At 38.2% G+C, this 19,663-nt stretch overlaps 1 protein-coding gene across 1 annotated transcript in view; it reads right to left on the reverse strand.

Annotated features, from left to right (window-relative positions):
* Positions 1 to 253: 253 nt before the first annotated feature.
* The window catches only part of LOC122797207 (titin homolog), a 329,727-nt gene continuing 310,317 nt past the window's right edge, over positions 254 to 19,663 (reverse strand). Inside the window, exon 11 of the mRNA XM_044066036.1 lies at positions 254 to 4,099. Coding sequence (XP_043921971.1) covers positions 2,470 to 4,099 — 1,630 coding nt within the window. The 3' untranslated portion in view covers positions 254 to 2,469. The remainder of the gene's footprint in view (positions 4,100 to 19,663) is intronic.

Consider the following 19,663-nt stretch of genomic DNA (forward strand, 5'->3'; position numbering starts at 1 on the left):
ATCTCTTCTACAAATCTACTTTAGCTTCTGGTGACTGCTGTACAATAAGAGACAAAAATCCATACTGCCAGTAAAAGACAGCTTCAGAACGCTATGTAATGTCTTTCTTTGTTAAGTCTTCTCATATTCTGAATTTAAATATCGGCACTAGCAGCATTTCTGCTTCTACCTCCAAAGTGTTAAGTATGCACACACCACGCTTTTTATTTGTACTACAGAAAGCAACTCAAAAATGTAACCACAAAGCAAGTCAGTAGTTGCAAGACTTTTATTAATAGGTCAAACTGAAGTTTCTGCTCTGAGACTTTACATCCTCTTTGGCATGCTGGAATTACAAAATTTGTGCATTTGTCACAGAATTGATCACAGATTTTGTTTTCATTCTAAATAAAGTAAACCTCACACGTTAATAAATAATTTAACATAGAACTCATAAGTTACACTGTGATCAGCAGACGGGAAATGATTGCAAAATTAGTGCCATAACCAGCCTTAGAATGGACATTCTTCTTTAAAGCTTATATTTACACTATATAGCTGAATAACTGTGAACATAATAATAACCGAACTATAAATTAAAAGGGGAAGAAAACAGATGTTCCCTTTTCTTAAAGCATATTAATAAAATAATTTGTCTGTATCAATGACAATGTAGAACCATCCAATATTGAGCTAATTCCATAAGAGGACACCAGTGCATTCTGATGCCTGTTGAAAAAAAAACATATACTACATGCAGTAGTATGTAGTGTTAGTAACATACAACTCTAATTATCATATTTAACAACTAAAGGAAAAAATGTGAAAATAAAGGAAAAAAATGCAACGACACTGAAACAGTCCGGAAGTATTCTAACTTCCTTAGCTGCTACAATAAAATTTATCATAACAGTATTAAGCTACAAAAAGCTTTGGTCTGGCAGACAATCATCTCATCAACAGTGTAATTTTTCTCTCTGGTTTATTTCAAAGAAAATGTACAAAGCCGGTGTCACCAACACCTGCTTTTTGTATACCATTGTACCGACCTTTGAAGTTTTCTTAATATAACTTTTTTAAATTACATATCTTGTCTAATCTGTATTTTTCTGTTTGTAAACTAACATTAAAGTAAAAATATTCCTGATGCCGGCTGTGACATCACTTCCTGCAAAGAAGTTATTACTTCTTCATTGGATGTCACAGTTAAAGCCCAGTACCTTTGAAAAAGAATCACCTGCTTTGTATAAATGGCACCTACTGTGCTGCACAGGATGCCATTACTGAGCAGGTAGAAGGCTTAAGGAATACCTTGACATTCACGGTAAGTCACTGAAAATATTTGATGAAATCAAATAGGTAAAAAGATACACCACATTACTATAACAAGGTGGTGATTGATATATTTTATAATAGTGTAGTTATTTAAAGTGTAGTATAGTGTATCACAAAATATTAAAAGTATTCGACTTTATATTGCTTACAGCACATAGGTCTTCAGATGCTTATACATACGAGGACTGAATCCACTGTTTTAAGCTTTGGCTACATCACAGTTTCCTAGAAAGTAGCCTATTTACATTGCTCAGTTCAAAACAAACTTCTGTGCAATGTTCTGTTAACATATTGTGAATCTGTTTACAAAGCCTGTAGAAAACCCTTTTCCACAAACAAAACTAGAAAAATAACTTGCATAATTGTTGCTTGTCATAATTTTGAATGCCACTTTCACCTTCAGCTTTCAATGTAAGTAAAGTTGTTAACTACATACATATTCTTATTTGTCTGTTATAAATTTCTAAAAATGCATTTCATCAGTTCAATTAAAACAAGGTTACATGAAACAAAACATATCAATTTTGTATTCAGGATTCACAAGCAAAACATTTTGTATTGTGTGTCTAGTTTGATTACAGATAAAAAAAACTGTATCTTGTAACTACGGGTAACTGTATTTAACTTATTATTATTGCTTCATCTGTAAATGACATCTTCAGCCACAATATTAAAGATAGTAATAGCAACCCTGTCATTGCCATGCATTGTATCAAATGATAACACACTTGGGATCAAAACAGCAAAGATTACACCGATGAACACAATGTATATCATTTTGTGCACTGTCAGTTCTTTGAGCAGTCACTTGCAAGTTAATAATCATAACTATTCTTACTCGTGAACTTATATGTTACTATCAGTGTTTTGTGAATCACAGGTTAGGTTCACTTCTTAAATATATTTACATGTCATTTTTCTTGCTTCTAGATTTTTCCATGTCACTACAGGGCATCATGTGATGCTTACAATTGTTACTTTATGGAATGATATTTTTCACACTTATAAGTTATTTTCTGTTTGAGCAGGGTTTATAAAATGTTCCCTTTAAGACTGATAAGCCATTTATCATTTACTACATTGAATTTTCATTTGGACATATTCGGATACTAAGCAGGAATCTACTGATATGCAGAGAAGTCTGGGCAACAGCTGTTACTTCTCAAAATGACTGCATTTGCTCCTATTCAACTTTTGAGGTGGGTCTGTCTTGCTAATATGTATAGTAACTGTTTCACCTACTGTTTCATAACTCTGTGTTCTTGTAGAAACTTCGGTTTTAAAGCTTGGTTGCCCACTGTCTGCTGAAAGCTGAACTTCAGTGCAGAATGAAGGCTTCACCTCAAAAGTAGGCTTCTGCACTGGGGATAATGGTACACTAGAGCGCATTCCACCAAAATTAAACAGAACTTTTGATGCACCCATTGACTGTGTTCCACCAGCCCTTGATGATGACATAAAAAGTCCTCCAGAAAAGTGATGCTTAAATTTATCAAGGAAGCTTTGTTTTGATTTTGAAATAGGCCTTCCTACATTAAGCAAGACAGGTCTGCCAACTGTTGCCTCATTGATCTCCTTCTGAAGGACTGATATTTCACAAGGGGTGTCTGAACTGCCCTGAGGATTCTCACATTTGTAGGTTTCTCCCCGTTCTGGAACATAGTCTTCAAGATCTTCAAATGCTAGTATTTTGCCATTGTGGGTCAATATTTTGGTGTCTCTGCCAGTAATGTTTTCATCATCATCATCATCATCATCATCATCATCATCATCATCATCTGTTTCTTTTGGCTCTTCAACAATGACTGCCTCTTCATCAGCTTCCAAAGGTGAATGTGCACTATCTGAGTCCAGCTTTGTGTTAGTTTGTTGGGCAAGATCACTGCCACCAGGAGACACAAAGCTGAACACCAATGTTTCTCCAATATGCACACTACATGGAGAAGCTGCTCCCCTCTTGTCACTGAAACTGGATGTTTCTGTCTCACAGTCTTTTCCTTTAACTCTTTGTTCACCAATTAACATGGGCCCACTTTGCTCAGAAAGACACTGAGAACTAAGACAGTTATTACTTAATAAAAGGCCTTCTTCTGATGACCCATATAGCAATGGCTCACTAGTTAAGTCTCTGAGGCTATCTTCTGGCAAATAAGATGCCTGCTCAACTATCTTATTATTGGAATTATTGAAATTTGGGTCATCCTCTGCAGAACGTTTAGCTTTTGGACCATGTACAGTAAACACTGTTGTCCCTCTTTGATCTGTCTCCACCTTTGAAGGAGAGGTTCCTCTTTTTCTTGGAGGTTTTGGGGATTTTTTCACCTTATATTCTATGGTCTCTTCAACTTCAATCCACTGAGGTTTACTTTCATCCATTCTGACTTCCACAGCAGCTCTTCTAGGTGCAGCTGCCATTTCTTCTTCTGGCTCTGTTATGAAAAGTTCAGGGATTGCTGGCTTCTTAATTTCATGGGCTGATCTACCTGCAGTCTGTTTAATCTTTATGTCTAAATACTGTTCTGGTGTTGATGTCTCCAACCGCGGTGCACGTGATAGTGACATTCCAGACCATGGTCGAGATGGAGCCATGCCAGAATGTAAACGAGAAGGAGACATGCTAGATCTTGCTCGTGAAGGAGACATGCCTGAGGAAGGCCGAGAAAACAACATCCCTGAAGATGGACGAGATGGTGACATTCCTGACGAAGGTCGAGATGGAGACATACTTGAAATAACTCTTCTTTTCACCCTTGGACTCTTCACAACTGTTGTTATTGTCTCCTCTCTGATGGTGAAATATCAAATATTAGGAACAAGAACAGCACATTCTGAGACCACACTTCAATACATGCCAAGTACAACACAGACAACAAAGGGTTAATTCGGTAAGTCTTCACAGTCACACACATACAAGACAAAGCATCATTCCTCACACTAATGTTTTTCAAACTGTAATGCCAGTTAAAACATATGCACATCTTAATTTTAAACTCTTAACACATCCATTCCCAGTTACTGTACTGCAAGACTTTTGAATGGTAGTATGTGTATTTATAGCTGCAAAATTTAGGCAGAAATGACAACCTAAAAACGAAACTGTCCTTATCTATAAGTAAATTTTTTTCCTACTTAAAATACTGTAAAATGGTTAAGAAATGCCGCACCTGGATTCAGTCCACTAAGGTGTATGGCCCATTCATAAAGTTTAGAAAAACTAAAATAACTGATTTAATCAGGATGTGCATGCCTCTGATATGTTCTATACAATCCTTTTGTTTGTAATCTTTAAGAGTTAAGGACCTAGCGTGCAGAAAATCCCTGATAAAGAGACTAAACTACTTTAGACTGATGTCAACTTGACAAAGGAAATTTCAGCAAATGACATTACTGTGGAATGAAACATAATGAAAGCCACTTTCATTGAACCTAAAAGAATATTCACCCCCAGGTGGGAAGACACCCCCTGCACTCCCCAAAACCTATATAAACCAGTTCCACAGTCGTATAATAGTAGAGAAAAGTACAAACTCCATTATCACTGTGGCTTTCAGCAAAATTTCCTTGTAATATTGGTACCCACTGAAAGTGGTTTTGTACACCTCTTTTGCACTGGTCTGAAGTCACTATCAGCTGTTTTGTGACATTAAAACAGCTGTGATGACAAACAAAAGCTTTAAAAAGTTTAGACAAGAAGCATGGATTAACAGAGTGTGTTAATTACTTTTTCATAAATATTACTACTTCATATACAGTAATGGCTGTTATCAAGGCACATTTTAATTTACAGAAATACTGGCCTCTTCTTAGAGATCTACCAGGCCAAACAGTCTCTTCTCTCAGCTTTACCAGATAGTACCAACATGGATATTTCTGCTGTGGCTAAGAATAAAGGGGCACTCCTCATACTACCCCAAAACTGACTCACATCCTAGTTGTAAGCTAGTATCTAGGTTATGCTGTATGTTAGCATGATGCAGAAATATCATTATAAAGCCCATAATTCCTGTCTTTTTGTTGTCTTTCCCCCAGCTGCAGACAGACAACAGCATGTACGACAGGCAGTAAACCTACAGTATGCTAAATGGTCTTATTTATTTATTTACTTATTTATATTTGTTTACCGGGAGTGTCCGACCTGGCCAAAGCCCTGTTTTCAGCGGAGGCCCAGGGAGAAAAGCTCCTCATTACAACATTTATAAACTGAACAGCACAGATACAAAAAATCTTATGGAGTACAATAGTAGCATGAAATATACAGTAAAAGTAAGTGGTGTACAGTACACTGAGTCACATAATTACTGAAGTAAGACAAAAAAATTAGTAAGGGTATATGTGTATTTAGATATAGAAAAAACATTGATATTTGTTTTAATACAATATAGGAAGCATAAAAAAGAAAAGTAAGACATTGTTCAGATGTGTGTATTTTCCAGAGTAGAGTGTTAGCAAGTGGGAGAAGGAGTGTGGCCGTGTCATGTTTTTTAATCCTGGTGTGATACAGGAGCAGAGCCAGCTGCTTGTTAGGTGATCTTTGAGGAGCATTTTGAATTCAGAAAGGTTAGCTGTGTAAAGTATATGATAGGGTACAGAGTTCCAAGTTTTAGCTATCTGTTTGGAAAACAGGGGATCTCTGTAGTTGGTGTTTGCTCTAGAAACCTCAAGTAACAGTTTATGTGATGACTGGAGGTATCTGTTGTTGAAATAGGGTTGAACTAAGTTTTTGAGGGCAGGACAATTGTTGGTTTGGTGTATGATGGTATGGGCAATGGTAAGCTGATTGAGAGTTAAGAGCTTGGGGAGTTTGAGCCAGTTTAGTTGCTGGAGAGCTATTCAGTGGTGTGATCCGTTTGTGTGGTTTGTGGTAAATCTGGCTAATTTATTGTAGCAAGACTCTAATTTGTGCATGTCAGTTTTCCTTATGTTTATAAGAACTGGGGAGACATATAACAGGGTGGATAGTAGATGTGGTCTGGCTATGGCATGCTTGGAGGTTTGGGTAAGGTACGGGATGGATCTGGAGCACAGTTTGATGTGCACCTTTTTGATTGTCTGGGCTATGTGTTTGTCAAATTTGAGTGCTCTGTCAATTGTTACTCCTAGTAGTTTTGTGTGGTCAAGTGGTTCAATTTTGGTGTTGTTTTGGGAGTAGATAATGAATGGAGTGAAGGGATGAGGTGTTTTGTGGTTTGTAAATAGCATTAATTTGGTCTTGTTGGGATTAAGAATTGATTGATTAGTTGATAGCTATTGATCTATATCAGTGAAATATTTTTGAGTAGTTTGTAGGAGCTCAGGGAAAAAAGTGTGCTGCACAAATTAGTGTTGAGTCACCCTCGTATTGTATTGTAGTTGCTGAGTTTGTGGCTTTACTGAGGCTATTGGTAAAGATGGTGGAAAGAAGTGATCCAAGAATGGAGCCTTGTGCTACCTCCACTGTGACTGAGAGGGGGGGGGGGTGACATTTAATTTTTGCCATCTGACTGTTTGTTGTCTTTTGGACTTTTGGAACCATGAAATGGTGGCAGATAGAGGTTGAGGGTGGCTAGTGCACTGAGTAATTTTAGATGGAAAACTGTGTAAAATACTTTTTACATGTCAAGGAAGATGGATGCTAGAATTTGTCCCTTAGTTCTGAATTGATTAACTGTGTCTGCAAAACTTATAAGAGAGCTCGTGGTGCTGTGTTTAGGACTAAAGTCAATGTTGTGTATCAAAAAGAAGGTTATTGTTTAGTAGGTATGCCAGTACTTGCATATGTATGCATTTTTTGAGGATTTTTGCCAGTGGTGGGAGTATAGCAATGGGTCTGTAGTTAAATAATTGGGTACAAGTTCCACCTTTGTCTAGGGGATAATGTAAGAGATTTTCCAACGTTTGTGGATGTAATGTTCAGAGATGTAACAGTTTATTAGTAATGAGACAGGGTAAGCTATGGAGTTAGCTGCTATTTAGAGAATTGGGTAGGAGGTCAGCTGCAAGTGATGATGGTTTTAGTTTGTTGAGGAGTTTTTTTATGCAGCTAGTCTGCATAGGAGTAAAAGTGAAAAAGTTGGGCCGGGAATACACGGTAGGGGGATGGTTAATGGGGTGTCACCGTTATTTATTCGGGATTGTACTGAATTTGTGAAATTAATGCTAAATTGGGTGGCTATGTTATCAGTTGAGTTAGGACAGGAGGAGGTTGAGGTGGTGGATTGTCCGGGTTTAAGAGTTGTTTTATGGAGCTCCAAAGTTTTCTGAGATTGTTATGGTGTTTTTACTGGATTATTGTAAATATTTTTTTTTGTCATTTTTTATTTGTTTTTTGACTGAGTTTCTTAGCTGCTGGAAGATTAACAGGGCAGTTTAACTCTTCGTTGCTTGGTATCGAGACCAAGCTGTATCTCTGTGTTTCATGAGCTATTTAGTGTCTGTGATTAGCCATGGGGTTGGTTTAGCCTTTGTTCGGATTTTTCTTAGGGGAGCTAGATTATTAATTATTTCTAAGAATTTGTTGTTGAAGTAATGGACTGCATCATCTAAATGGAGATGTTTTAAAGGGGACCAGTTGCATTGTGTGAGGGGGGTGTTGAAGGTTTCGGTGGAAAGCTTTCTTTTGTTCTGGATTTGTTTGTAAATTATATTTTTTGTGGGGAAGGCTTTCTGGTAATAAGCTAAGTGGGCATATGGTCACTGAATGTGTCAAGGAGACAGCTGGAGTGTTGGTATAGTAAAGGCCTATTTGTTAGCGTCCAGTCTAGAATGGATAGCTTGTTGCTGTGTTTATCTCATCTAGTAGGAGAGGTGATTACTTAGGAGAAGCTGAATAAGTTAATGTGGTTGGCTGGGTTTTTGGAGGTACAGGTAGACCAATCTAGGTTGAAATCACCTAAGATACTTGTTTCTTCATTAAAAGTGGAGGCTGTCCAATTGAGGAGGTTTTCTATTGTTGAAGTATTATTAACAGGGGTATGTAGATTGCGATGATGGTAATGCTTTTCTTAAGGTTTAGCTGGAATTGGGAAATTAGTATCTCTGTGTTAGTTCAGGATGTTGTCTTTCTAGCCTACTTAGCTTAACTGTGTCTTTGTAGATGATTACAATGCCGGCGCCATGTTTGTGAAGTCTACAATGTCTACGGATATTGTACCCCTGGGGTACTATCTCACTGTCATTTATGTGTGGTTTTAACCAGGTCTCTGTTATGACTGCTACATCAGGAAAGTAGTGGGTCAGGGCCCAGTGGAAGTGTGCAATTCTGTTTAGAACACTTCTTAAGTTGATATTGATAATTAGGAGGTCGGAGCTACTTGGACTGGATCTTTGTCATTTCATCTGCTGAACACATTCCATTCTGTGGGAGCTAATAATTAACAAACATAAGCTACTAGAAATTTTGACCATTCTTTGTTGTTTTTCAGTTCTGCAACATGTTGCCACATCAACTCTAGCATCAGTCCTGGTTTACTGAACTCGCAGTAACAGAACAACACTGCCAAAATCACATTTGAACAGATATAACTATATTTGTGAATTTCTTTATCTATATATCTATATTTATCTTTCCATAGACAGATGGCTAGATATATGTTTTTTTTATTATATCTCTGAGCAGCTACATAAGCATATATTACATTGAAACCAAATGGACAAAACACATTGAACTAGAAAGAAAACACAAACACACACACACACACACACACACAAAACAATGTTTTCATAGGTTCATAGGTAGGTTCTAGGCTATTGGCCCAAGTGCCTACTTAAGCCTAGCCAACAAGGATCCCTGGCTTACGCCATGCAAGAAAGTTATTTTCCTGTGCCACTGTCGAGCAGAGACACAGAAGTGATCCCCGGGGTGTATTTCCTATTTCCCATCCACTCATCAAGATTTTTCTTGAAGAGTGCTAATGAAGAACTTTGCTTGACATAGATGGGGTAGCCTGTTCCAGAGTATGGGAAGTCTCTGGGACAGGAATCTATCCCTCCAGCATATCCTGTTTATTGTGGTGACAAGGTTTAGGTCCCTAGAGCATGTAGCTCGGAAGGATTGGGATTTCTTTAGGTGTATTATGTCCAACAGCTCTGGGTTTGACACAGCTTTATATATTAGGCAGAGATCACCTCAGAGTAGGCGATATGCTACGGAGTAAAGCTGGAGTTTTTTGAGATGGTCACTGTAGGGCATTCGTTTGAGGCCCGTAATCCTCTTTGTGAGGTACTTCTGTGACCTTTCCAGCTGCTGCAGATGTCTTGTGAAGTACATTCCAAAAGGTGCATTGTACTCTATAATGGGTCTAATGAGTGTCGAGTAGAGGGAAACAATGACCTCTTTTTTCCTGGATGAGAACCCTTTTATGATGAGGTGTATCACATAGAAGGATTTCCTGACTACTGTGGCGATGTCACTATCAAAGGAGAGACTACTGTCCACCTTGGTCCCAAGGTCTCTTATCACTCATTCGGTGTTAAGTAGATTGCTGCCTATGTGGTAGTTCATGGGTACAGAGTTTTTACCAAACGGGATGACACTGCACTTTTTGGCATTGAGATTGAGGCCATGGTTCTGGCCCTTCTGTAGGATGTCCACATCATTTGGGGACTTGACTATGGTTCCTAGTTTGCTGTTATGTGCGAACTTCATTAGCCAGAGGCCTTCTGTGTTAGCCTGTACGTCAGAGAAGCAGATACCAAACAGGAGAGGTCCCAGTACTGAACCCTGTGGTATTCCACTTGTCACTGGTTTGAGGTCAGATTTGGAGTCTGCAACTTTTACAGTGTGGGTTCTGTCAGTGAGCCAGTTGACAACCTATCTTGTGACGTTGGGATTTATACCTAGTTTAGTGAGTTTAGCTATAATTCCAGAATGGGGGATGGTGTCGAAAGCCTTGGTGAGGTCAAGATAGGCTGTGTGAACCACCTTACCCTCACCTACGGCTTTGGTGACTGCCTCAAAGAAGTCAATCAGGTTTAGGAGGCATGATCTGCCTATCACAAACCCGAACTGGGTGAGATCCAGAGTTTGGAGGTTACCAATGTCTTTGTTTATGACTTCCATGATGATACATTCCATGGTCTTGCAGACCAGGCTTGTCAGCCTAATAGGGCGATAGTTCCCGGGATCAGTGGTAGCTCCCCCTTTGTGAAGTGGGATAACTGTTGCTGTGCACCATTCAGTGGGCACAAAGCCTGATGTGAGGCTATTATTGAAAATGGTGCTTAGGTGGGCAGCCAGTTCGTTCTGAAGTTCGTGTAAAATGCAGTATGGGATGCTGTCCGGTCCCATGGATGCTGTGTTTTTGGCTTTAGAGAGTGCAGCTTTTACCTGCGTAGTTGTGATTACAGGGACTCTGCATTCTTCCTGTATAGCTATGGGCCCTTTGGGGGGGGGGGTAAAGTTAGCACTGAACCTATTTGCCAGGATGTTGGCAATATCAGTTGGTTCTGTAATTTTCGTGCCTTTGTGCTGTAACTCGGAACCAATCTGGGTGCTGCCATCGAGATTCCTGACATAGCTACAGAATGCTTTGTGGTTGTCCTTAGAATTAGTGGCAGGTTTGTTTTCGTAGCTAACTTTGGAGGATCCTATAAGGGATCTCAGCTTCTTACTGAGGCTGACCAGGGAGCAACTCCACTCATGGGATTTTACTCTCTTTTGCAACAGTTTCTTCCTTCTGTTGTACAGTTTGTTTATGGCAAGGGACCACCAGATTGGCTTCCTTTTTTTGGAGGATAGCGTTTATGAAGAGAAGCAAGCTCCCTACACGGACACACCCTCTGCTAATTATATATACCAACTCTCAGACTGCGCAACAGTGGGGAAAGGGCAAATTCACACTCCCCACTGTGCAGCGATCCCCCAAAGCAAATACTGGAATCCTGAGATGAACCAGCATTTTGAAATAAAAAACCTTGCTTACATAATGTCTGGTGTATTGATTTACCCATATTTACATGATCTATTTTTGATTAAAAAAAGCCTGCTTCTAAAACATTTGTTGTACTGATTTATGTATTGAGTTTATTTCAACTTACAGAAAAGCAATTCAATGAAAGTTAATAATTATGTCACAACACTGAATATACAATGTTGAAATGTCAAAATGCTGAAATGTTAAAACACTGAAATCAAAATATTTATTAGCCTATATGGATAGAGAGCTGGACTTGCTCCCCAAACCCCACAGGATGCTTGTTAGCACTTGTTTCCAAGTTTCACTAACAGCAGAGTGATATTCTCTGTTGACTAGCTGTGTAGTAGCATGGTGTACATATGTAACACATATATGCTATTAGTAGGTATTTTAATTTCAAATTGTACGGTTTCAGCATTTTGACATTTCAAGGATTTTACATTCAGTATCTGACCATCTGTGTATCTGTGTGTGTTAGTATAGCTGAAACATGCAAATACACTAATGATCAAATTTCTTTTTGGCTGTGATATGTGACTGTAGAAATATCAAATGCAGGTGGGGCAAGTGGCAATATTGCTGAATAGAACGTTGCTGTTTTCAGTCTTGTATTTATGAGGGATATGTGTAGCTGGTGTTGCTGGGAGGGTTGTCCAGTACTTTTAACAAGGATTGTTATACCGAGTTATATCTGTTTGAGTTGGTGTGACCAGGAATTAGGTATATTTAAGTTTGGGAGGTCTGGGGGGTACAGAGGGTTGCTGCCCCCTACAAAAATACTTGTTTTCTTTGCTTCTTGTGTTTTGCGGTTTTATTAATTGCTTTTTTAAATTGTTTTTGAGAACATTCTGTCTTATTTTTTTTCAGGCTTTTGGATTCATCCTTTTGATGATCATTGTTTGGGTTTTTGATATTACCTGATAAGAATCACACACACACACACACACACACACACACACACACACACACACACACACACACACACACACACACACACACACAAACACACGCACACACACACATGCACACACATACACACACACACATCTGCATCTACCTCTCTCTGCATATATATATATATATATATATATATATATATATATATATATATATACATACATATATATATATATATATATATATATATATATATATATATATATCTATATCTATATCTAATATATATATATATATATATATATATATATATAGAGAGAGAGAGATAGAGATATAAATATGGTTTATCATCATAAATTCGACAATGTTTTGTGCGAGTAATCACTTACTCGAAAAACATTGTCAAAATGAATGTCAGGGAACGAGAATAATAACAAATTAAAAAATGTCAACAGTTCGAATTCAAACTGTTCACAATTTTTCAAACTTACCTTAACATCCGGTGCCATTCACAACACGTTTAGCAGGGGAGGGCAAGCCCCCATGCACCCCCCCCCTGCAAATTATATATACTAACTCTGAGGACGCACTACAGTGAAGAATGCCGAACTCACAAAAGAGTGAATGCACACAGGCATTCATTCTTTTGTGTCTTCGGCATCTTTTGGTTTGCTAATACAAACCACTGAAAATATCCTTTCGCACATCTGCCGTCGCAGATATGCAGGTTGACAATATGATGGTAAACCTATATATATATACATATATATATATATATATATATATATATATATATATATATATACAACACAGCAAAAAGACCAATACTTCAGCCATAGGCAAATAAATCTCAGTCCATCCAATTGAACTCAGGTAAAACAAGGTTAGCGCTTTCATTGTTGTATCACACCACTTCAAAAATGTATAGCTGTGGTACCATATAAATATACTTAACAATTAATTACAATTGATCAATTAATAAGCAATTATTCAATCAAAGACTAAAATCAGCATATATCCTGACTATGCATTGTATATACTCTTTAGTGCATCTTTTAAGCATCATAATTAGAAGCCTTAGCATAATAAATGATAAAAACATTGATACAAACATCACATATAAAAATAGAAATATATAAACATTAATATTATAACTAAATATATTCATCCCAATATTTAATTTAAAAAGGGGCCTATTCTTTAAAATGGGCTTCATAGGTATCCTTTCATTTAGACCTCTACCTCTGTCAGCCCTCAGCCTAATTATCCATCTAGTTTCAGAGGTTTCTGTGTTATTTATCAAGTCACGACCTGTTTCACTAGATGAAACCTGTTCCATTACTTTGAATTTAAAAAGATGTAACTGTCCTTTTTGAATTACATGCTTAGCTAGAGCATTTGTGGATGTACCTTTTTTAATGTGCAAAAGATGCTCACGAATACGGAATCTAGGTTCTCTATTCGTCTTTCCCACATAAAATGAGTAACATACTTGGCAGACTGCTATATATATAACATTTGTACTATTACAATTGGCCTCTACTTTAAAGGTATATGTTTGATGTGTCAGGATGAATAAAATTGCTACTCTGTTCAATAAATTGGCATTGATTGCACTTTGTACATGGTAGCGTGCCTATTAAGATTTCTTTCTTTTCCTTTGATCCTTGTGGGTAGCAGAGCATCCTTTTCAAGGATTTTTTACTTTTAAACATAAAATTTGGTGTCTTACCTATTAATGTTCTAATCTCTGAGTCTTGCGTTAAAATCGGCCAGTACTTCTTCACTGTATCTGTAACTAAGTTGCTGTTATAAGCATAATATGCAGGCATCCTTATTACTTGGCTAGTTACTTTATTACTCCTGCAAGACACCAAATTTTATGCTTAATTTTATGCTGATGGCTAGAGCTTATGGGCAGTGGTAAGTTTGATGAAACTAACATAGTTAGGAAGTTCAAGCCATTGCAGAGAGTAGAGGGAGAGACAGTGATGGGATGAGTTTCTAGAGTTAGTGGCAAATTTGCTGATTTTATTGTAACAGGTTTCCAGTTTGGCCTGCAAGCCAAGCTCAAGATTACTGAACAGGGGAGCGTCGTACATAAGAGAAGGAAGAAGGTAAGCGGAGGCTAGAGTTTGTCTGGTGGAGGGTGTAATGTAGCGATTGTGTCAGTACAGAAAACCTAGTTTTTGGTGAGCTTTTTTGAAGTTAAGTTTGGATATGAGTGTCAAATTTTAAATTTTCATCAATTATGACACCTAGCAATTTGGTATGTGGTACAATTTCTATGGGGATGTTATTCTGGCTTGTTATTTTAAAGGAGTTTTTGTCAACAATGGTGTTTTTGGATGGATAGAAGATCATTAGCTTTGTTTTGGTGGCATTTAATGCGAGGTGGTTACTGTGCATCCATGATTTAGTATTGGGGAAAGCTGAGTTTTGTGAAGAAGATTAGTGGGGGTGTCTGTTGAACAAATGATTGTTGAATCATCAGCATACTGGATTAGAGTGGTATCAGAGACAGACTGGTGAAAGTTATTAATGAAAATGTTAAAGAGTAGGGGGCCAAGGACAGAACCCTGGGGTACACCGCTAGGGGTGTGTAGAAAGGGAGAGATTGAGTTTTTCCATTTAACAGCTTGTTGTCTTTCAGAGAGGTAACTAGTGAACCAAGCAATGGTAGGAGGGGAGAGATTGACAGAGGAGAGCTGAGATAGGAGTATAAGGTGGGATACAGTATCAAAGGCTTTGGAGAAGTCTAGGAATAGGGTAGATACGATGTTGCCAAAGTTGCGCGCATAGTTGATAGAGTCAAGGAAGGAGAGCAGGGCAGTGATGGTACTGTGGCCGGAATGGAATCTGTGCTGTTTAGGAGCTAGGAGGTTATTATGAGTCAGACATGACATCATTTGAGATTGAATACATTTCTCCATGATTTTTGATAGTGGAGAAAAAATGGCTATAGGCCGAAAATTAGAAGTGTCAGTGTTTTTACCCCCTTTATTTTGTGGAATAATGAAAGCAAGTCTCCAAAGTGAGGGGACATATGATTCTTGGTTGGCTCTATTTATTATGACAGAGATAGGGAAGGCAATGCTGTCTGCAGATAGCTTGAGGAAGGATGCAGGTAAGTTATCTGGGGCGGAGGAGCATGGTTTGAGTTGAAGGAGGAGTTTTTTTATTTTGTTTGTAGGAACAGGAGAGAGGTTGAAAAGAGGGGTATGAGCAGAAGGTTTGGAGGGGGATGTATGGGGGGAGGGAGAAGGTGGAGAACAGTGGGAGAAGGTAGAAGTAAGTTTAGCTATGGATTCTACGAAGTAGGTGTTAAACAGAGATGTTGTTTCATGATCAGTGTAGGTGTTACACAGTGTCTCTGTTTAACACTTACTTCGTAGGTGTTAAACAGAGATGCTGTTTCATGATCAGTGTAGGCTGGGTTTAGGCATGGGTTGTCTTTGTTGCCAGGATGGAAGAGGGAGGAGATAGAATTCCAGAATTTTCTGGGGTTGGATGAGTGTTCAGATTGGAGTTTACTGTAGTATGCTTTGCGATTAGCTTTTTTACAGTATTGCAGAGTTGTTTAACTTCTGTTAGGACATTAGGTAGTTTATTTTTTTGTTTTTGTTTCCACCTTTTATCCCTTAGATGCATGGGTTGTTTAGTTTCCTTTGACACCTTAGGGGAGATTGATGCTTTGACTCTTTTAGTTCTTAGGGGAGCAAGGTTATTGAATAGGTTCAGGAAGGTTTCATCAAAGTAGTCAACGACATTGTCAAGTGGTAGAGTTATTAGGGGTGACCAGTCTGTTACTTTTAGGCAGTCTATGAATATTTGTGGGTTGAATTTAGACCGGTTTTGAGAATGTATATAGCGGTGTTGTTTTTGAAGAGGAGAGGAATGTCGGTCAGCAAAAGCAGCCAGGTGGTCACTGAGAGAGTCAGGAAGGATTCCAGAATTTGAGATAAGGTTGGGATGAGATACTAACATCCAGTTGATGATGGAGCCAGCGGTTCCATCTTTATTTGGCCTGGTAGGAGAATTTATTAACTGGGTGTAGCTAAAGAGGTTGATGTTTAGAGAAGTAGATTCAGAGTTGATTGTGGCCCAATTGATGTGTACGTTGCCTAGTATAAATGTTTCATTTTTGATGTTAGCGGAAAGCCAGGAGAGTACATCTTCAAGTATTGGGATGTTGTTGCCTAGGGGGGATGTAGAGGACAGCTATGCATATGGATTTATGTTTGTTAATTTTTAGGAGTGCAATATATAGTTCAGAACTTTCAAACCTAGGAGTAGGACTGATGTAAGGAGTGACTGTATAGGAGGAAGAGTAGAGTATAGCTACACCACCAACTTTTTTCCTGGGTTTGTCAGAGCATAACATTTGGTAACCTGGTAGAAGAATTTCACTGTCATTTATGTTTGGTTTAAGCCAGGTCTCTGTGATAGCAACTATGTCAGGCTGACTGTGTGGGACAACCAGGCATGTAGGTTAGGAATTTTATTTCTTATGCTTTGGACATTGACTGTAGTAAACCAAATGGTCTTGGGGGTGGGGTGATGTGGTATATGGAGATATGAGTTAGCTGGGATATTGGTTGGGGCAGGGTTGGGGTGGATGTCACCAGAGAGAGAGAGAGAGAGAGAGGGAGATGCTGTACAGTATGTGTTTAATGTATTTTAATATGGAGGGTGAATGGTAATGTAGGAAGTGTACAGTTGAGTGTGAAGGGACGGGGGCAGGGTAGGTTGGGTAGCACTTTATATTTAAAGTAAAGGATTGTGCTAGAAGAGTACAGCTCATGGGTTATGGAGGAGAAGGAGGGTTGTATAGTGTGTTGGAAGTTTGAAGTATAATGTAACAACAGTGTATGGAAGGGGTAAAATAATAACAGCTAATAAGGGATATTCCATCCTTCATTGTTCCTATAGTCTCTAAATTATCTGTACATATAGCGACTGAGTTTGCAATGTATTTTTGATTGTATAAGTGGATTACTGTCATTGTAAGGGTGTTTTACTATATGCATTGCTGTACTGTTTTGCTGTGATAATACCATTGCTATGAACTGTTAATTGTTCTCTGCTCTGATTTGTACTTTTCCCTTTATTTATCCTGCTATCCACTCGTATTTCCTTACAGTGTTCTGTTCTCTTACCTCTGCCTCCATCTTTGTTATCCTGCCCTCTTCTGCTTTCCGACTATCCTCACTTCATCCTTACCCTTACCCTCCTTTCTCTTGGTCTCCCCTCACCCTGCTGTAGGACTTACTTCTCTGTGTCATATTAGGCACTCATCCTCACTCCTCTGTAATTCTTTTCCATTTTCAGGTATCTTGCTATTCCACTATAGCTGTACCTGTTTGCCAACTCCACACAGGACGATTTCCCAACCCTGCAGTGAAAAGTCCCAACATCAGCATAAGTTAATTTTGTATTTATATTTGCCCTGTTTTGTACAGTTTTTGTATTATATTACTCTGATGACCTGGCTTCAGAAGTGGCACATCACTGCATACCCCTTTCTTGTACTGATAGTACTATCTTGATTTTCCTTTACCTGTGTGATTTGCTTCAAAATGGAGACCAGATACTCTATCATTTGGGTAAGCTTAATAGCTGCTTAAACTAGCCGTGTGGTTTAAGTTCACAAACTCTTGTATACAGTCTGTCTGCCATTCTATAGTCCTTGTCAGAGGACAAAGTACATTAAAAGAAAGTTTTTTTCTACCTCTATGAAGGAAGCAAAGAAACCGCTGCAGAGACTACCTTGAGGTTTTTATAAGTCCAACTGATCTACAGGAAGACTGCAGAACCTGCTTGCTTTGTTACACATTCAAGATTGTAATCCTGGAACCTTCCTTGCAGCCTTATTTAGATCTTGACATGATTAAAGATGTATAGTCCAAGACTGTTGTAGTTTTTTTTAGTACCAAAGTACCTTTCACTGGAAAGCTATCTGTGCAGCATCCCAACCGTAAGACTTCCTCATTACATGGATAGTTTCCCAAAGTATATCCTTGACATTAAAGGTGAGTGGATTTAGTTAGAGTAGAGTGGCAGCTAGTTATCTACATTTCCACATATTTGTCCAGGCCTAGATAATAACCTATGTGTATGTATATATATATATATATATATATATATATATATATATATATATATATATATATATATATATATATATATATATATATATATATATTTCAATAGATAGTTGACTTGTAACTGCACTTGTACATAATCTTTCTCTAAATTTTTAAATTGTATTTACTGCCTACCTTGCACAGGAATTCACTGCCCTATGTACCTGCTTTGTTCTTTTTACTGTTTAGCAACCAACTTTTTTTTTTTTAAACTATTATTAATTCTACATGTACATTTACAATTTGTATGTATTACACTGGAGCTTTTCTCCTCAGGTCTCCACTGAAAATGCACCTTTGGCTCACTTGGACCAACGCCGAGTAAATAAATAAATAAATGTGAACCTACAATCTGAATGTAAGATAAGTTCATCATGCATAGACTATGCAGATATAACTTTGAACAGTGTGACTGGTAGCTTGCTTTTCCCAGATTTAATTTAAACCAGTTTAAAGCCACCACAACTTGCATCCTGATCATATTCATCATGTGCAAAGCATCAAAGTAATTCATATGGTCTGCCTTCGAGGACAAAGAGGAACTGTACCAAACCTCATACTTCTGAGGACATTGAATATCTAATGCAGACGTTAAGAAAGGTGACTCCATCACTTTGAAAGACACTGAAGACTGACATAACAAACAGAAATAGCCTGATAAATAATAAAAAGATAAATAAGGTAGCTGGATAGGCCTTTATGTATCTTAATCATAAAAACAATTACATCATCATATTTTCCACAGCTGCTAAAGTGATTCTGTGCATAATTCAAATTGTGGTTTTAAAGTTTAAAGTTGCAAAGTTTGTTTATGGCAAGGGACCACCAGATTGGCTTCCGTTTTTTGGAGGAGAGCGTCTTGGTTCTATTGGGGATGGCACGATTCATGCACGAGTGGATGTGCTCTTACAGTGCCTTAGTGTTGGATTCAGCAGTTGAACTTTCAGTTCCCGCCTGCATGAGTGTCATGAAGTTTGTCACTTCTGACTTGAGTAGCATGAAGTTGGCTTTGGAGAAGTTTTTTATGGAGGTTTCCTTACTGGGGGGGGTGGGATGTGGATGCCAAGGGTGATTAGCTTATGATAAGACCTGACCAATGAAGGGGTGACCACAGGTGTGAAGCATCGATTTCCCATGTTGGCAATGACCAGGTCTAAAATATTGGAGCCCCTGGTGGGACTAAGGATTAGTTGATCCAGGGCATTGGAATTTATGAATTCCAAGAACCGTTGGGCAAAGGTGTTGGTACATGAGTAGTTTTCCCAGTTAATGGCAGGGTAGTTGAAATCACCCAGTATTAGGGTGTTTGGTTGTATCTTAATATTTTCCAGTATATTTAGAAAGGTGTAGTGAGAATCTTGGGATATGGTGGGGGATCTGTACAAGCTACAATTTGGATTGCAATCTTACCTC

The sequence above is a fragment of the Protopterus annectens genome, chromosome 3.part0, assembly GCF_019279795.1.
Source record: "Protopterus annectens isolate FY-2018-M chromosome 3.part0, PAN1.0, whole genome shotgun sequence".
NCBI classification, from domain to species: Eukaryota; Metazoa; Chordata; order Ceratodontiformes; family Protopteridae; genus Protopterus; species Protopterus annectens.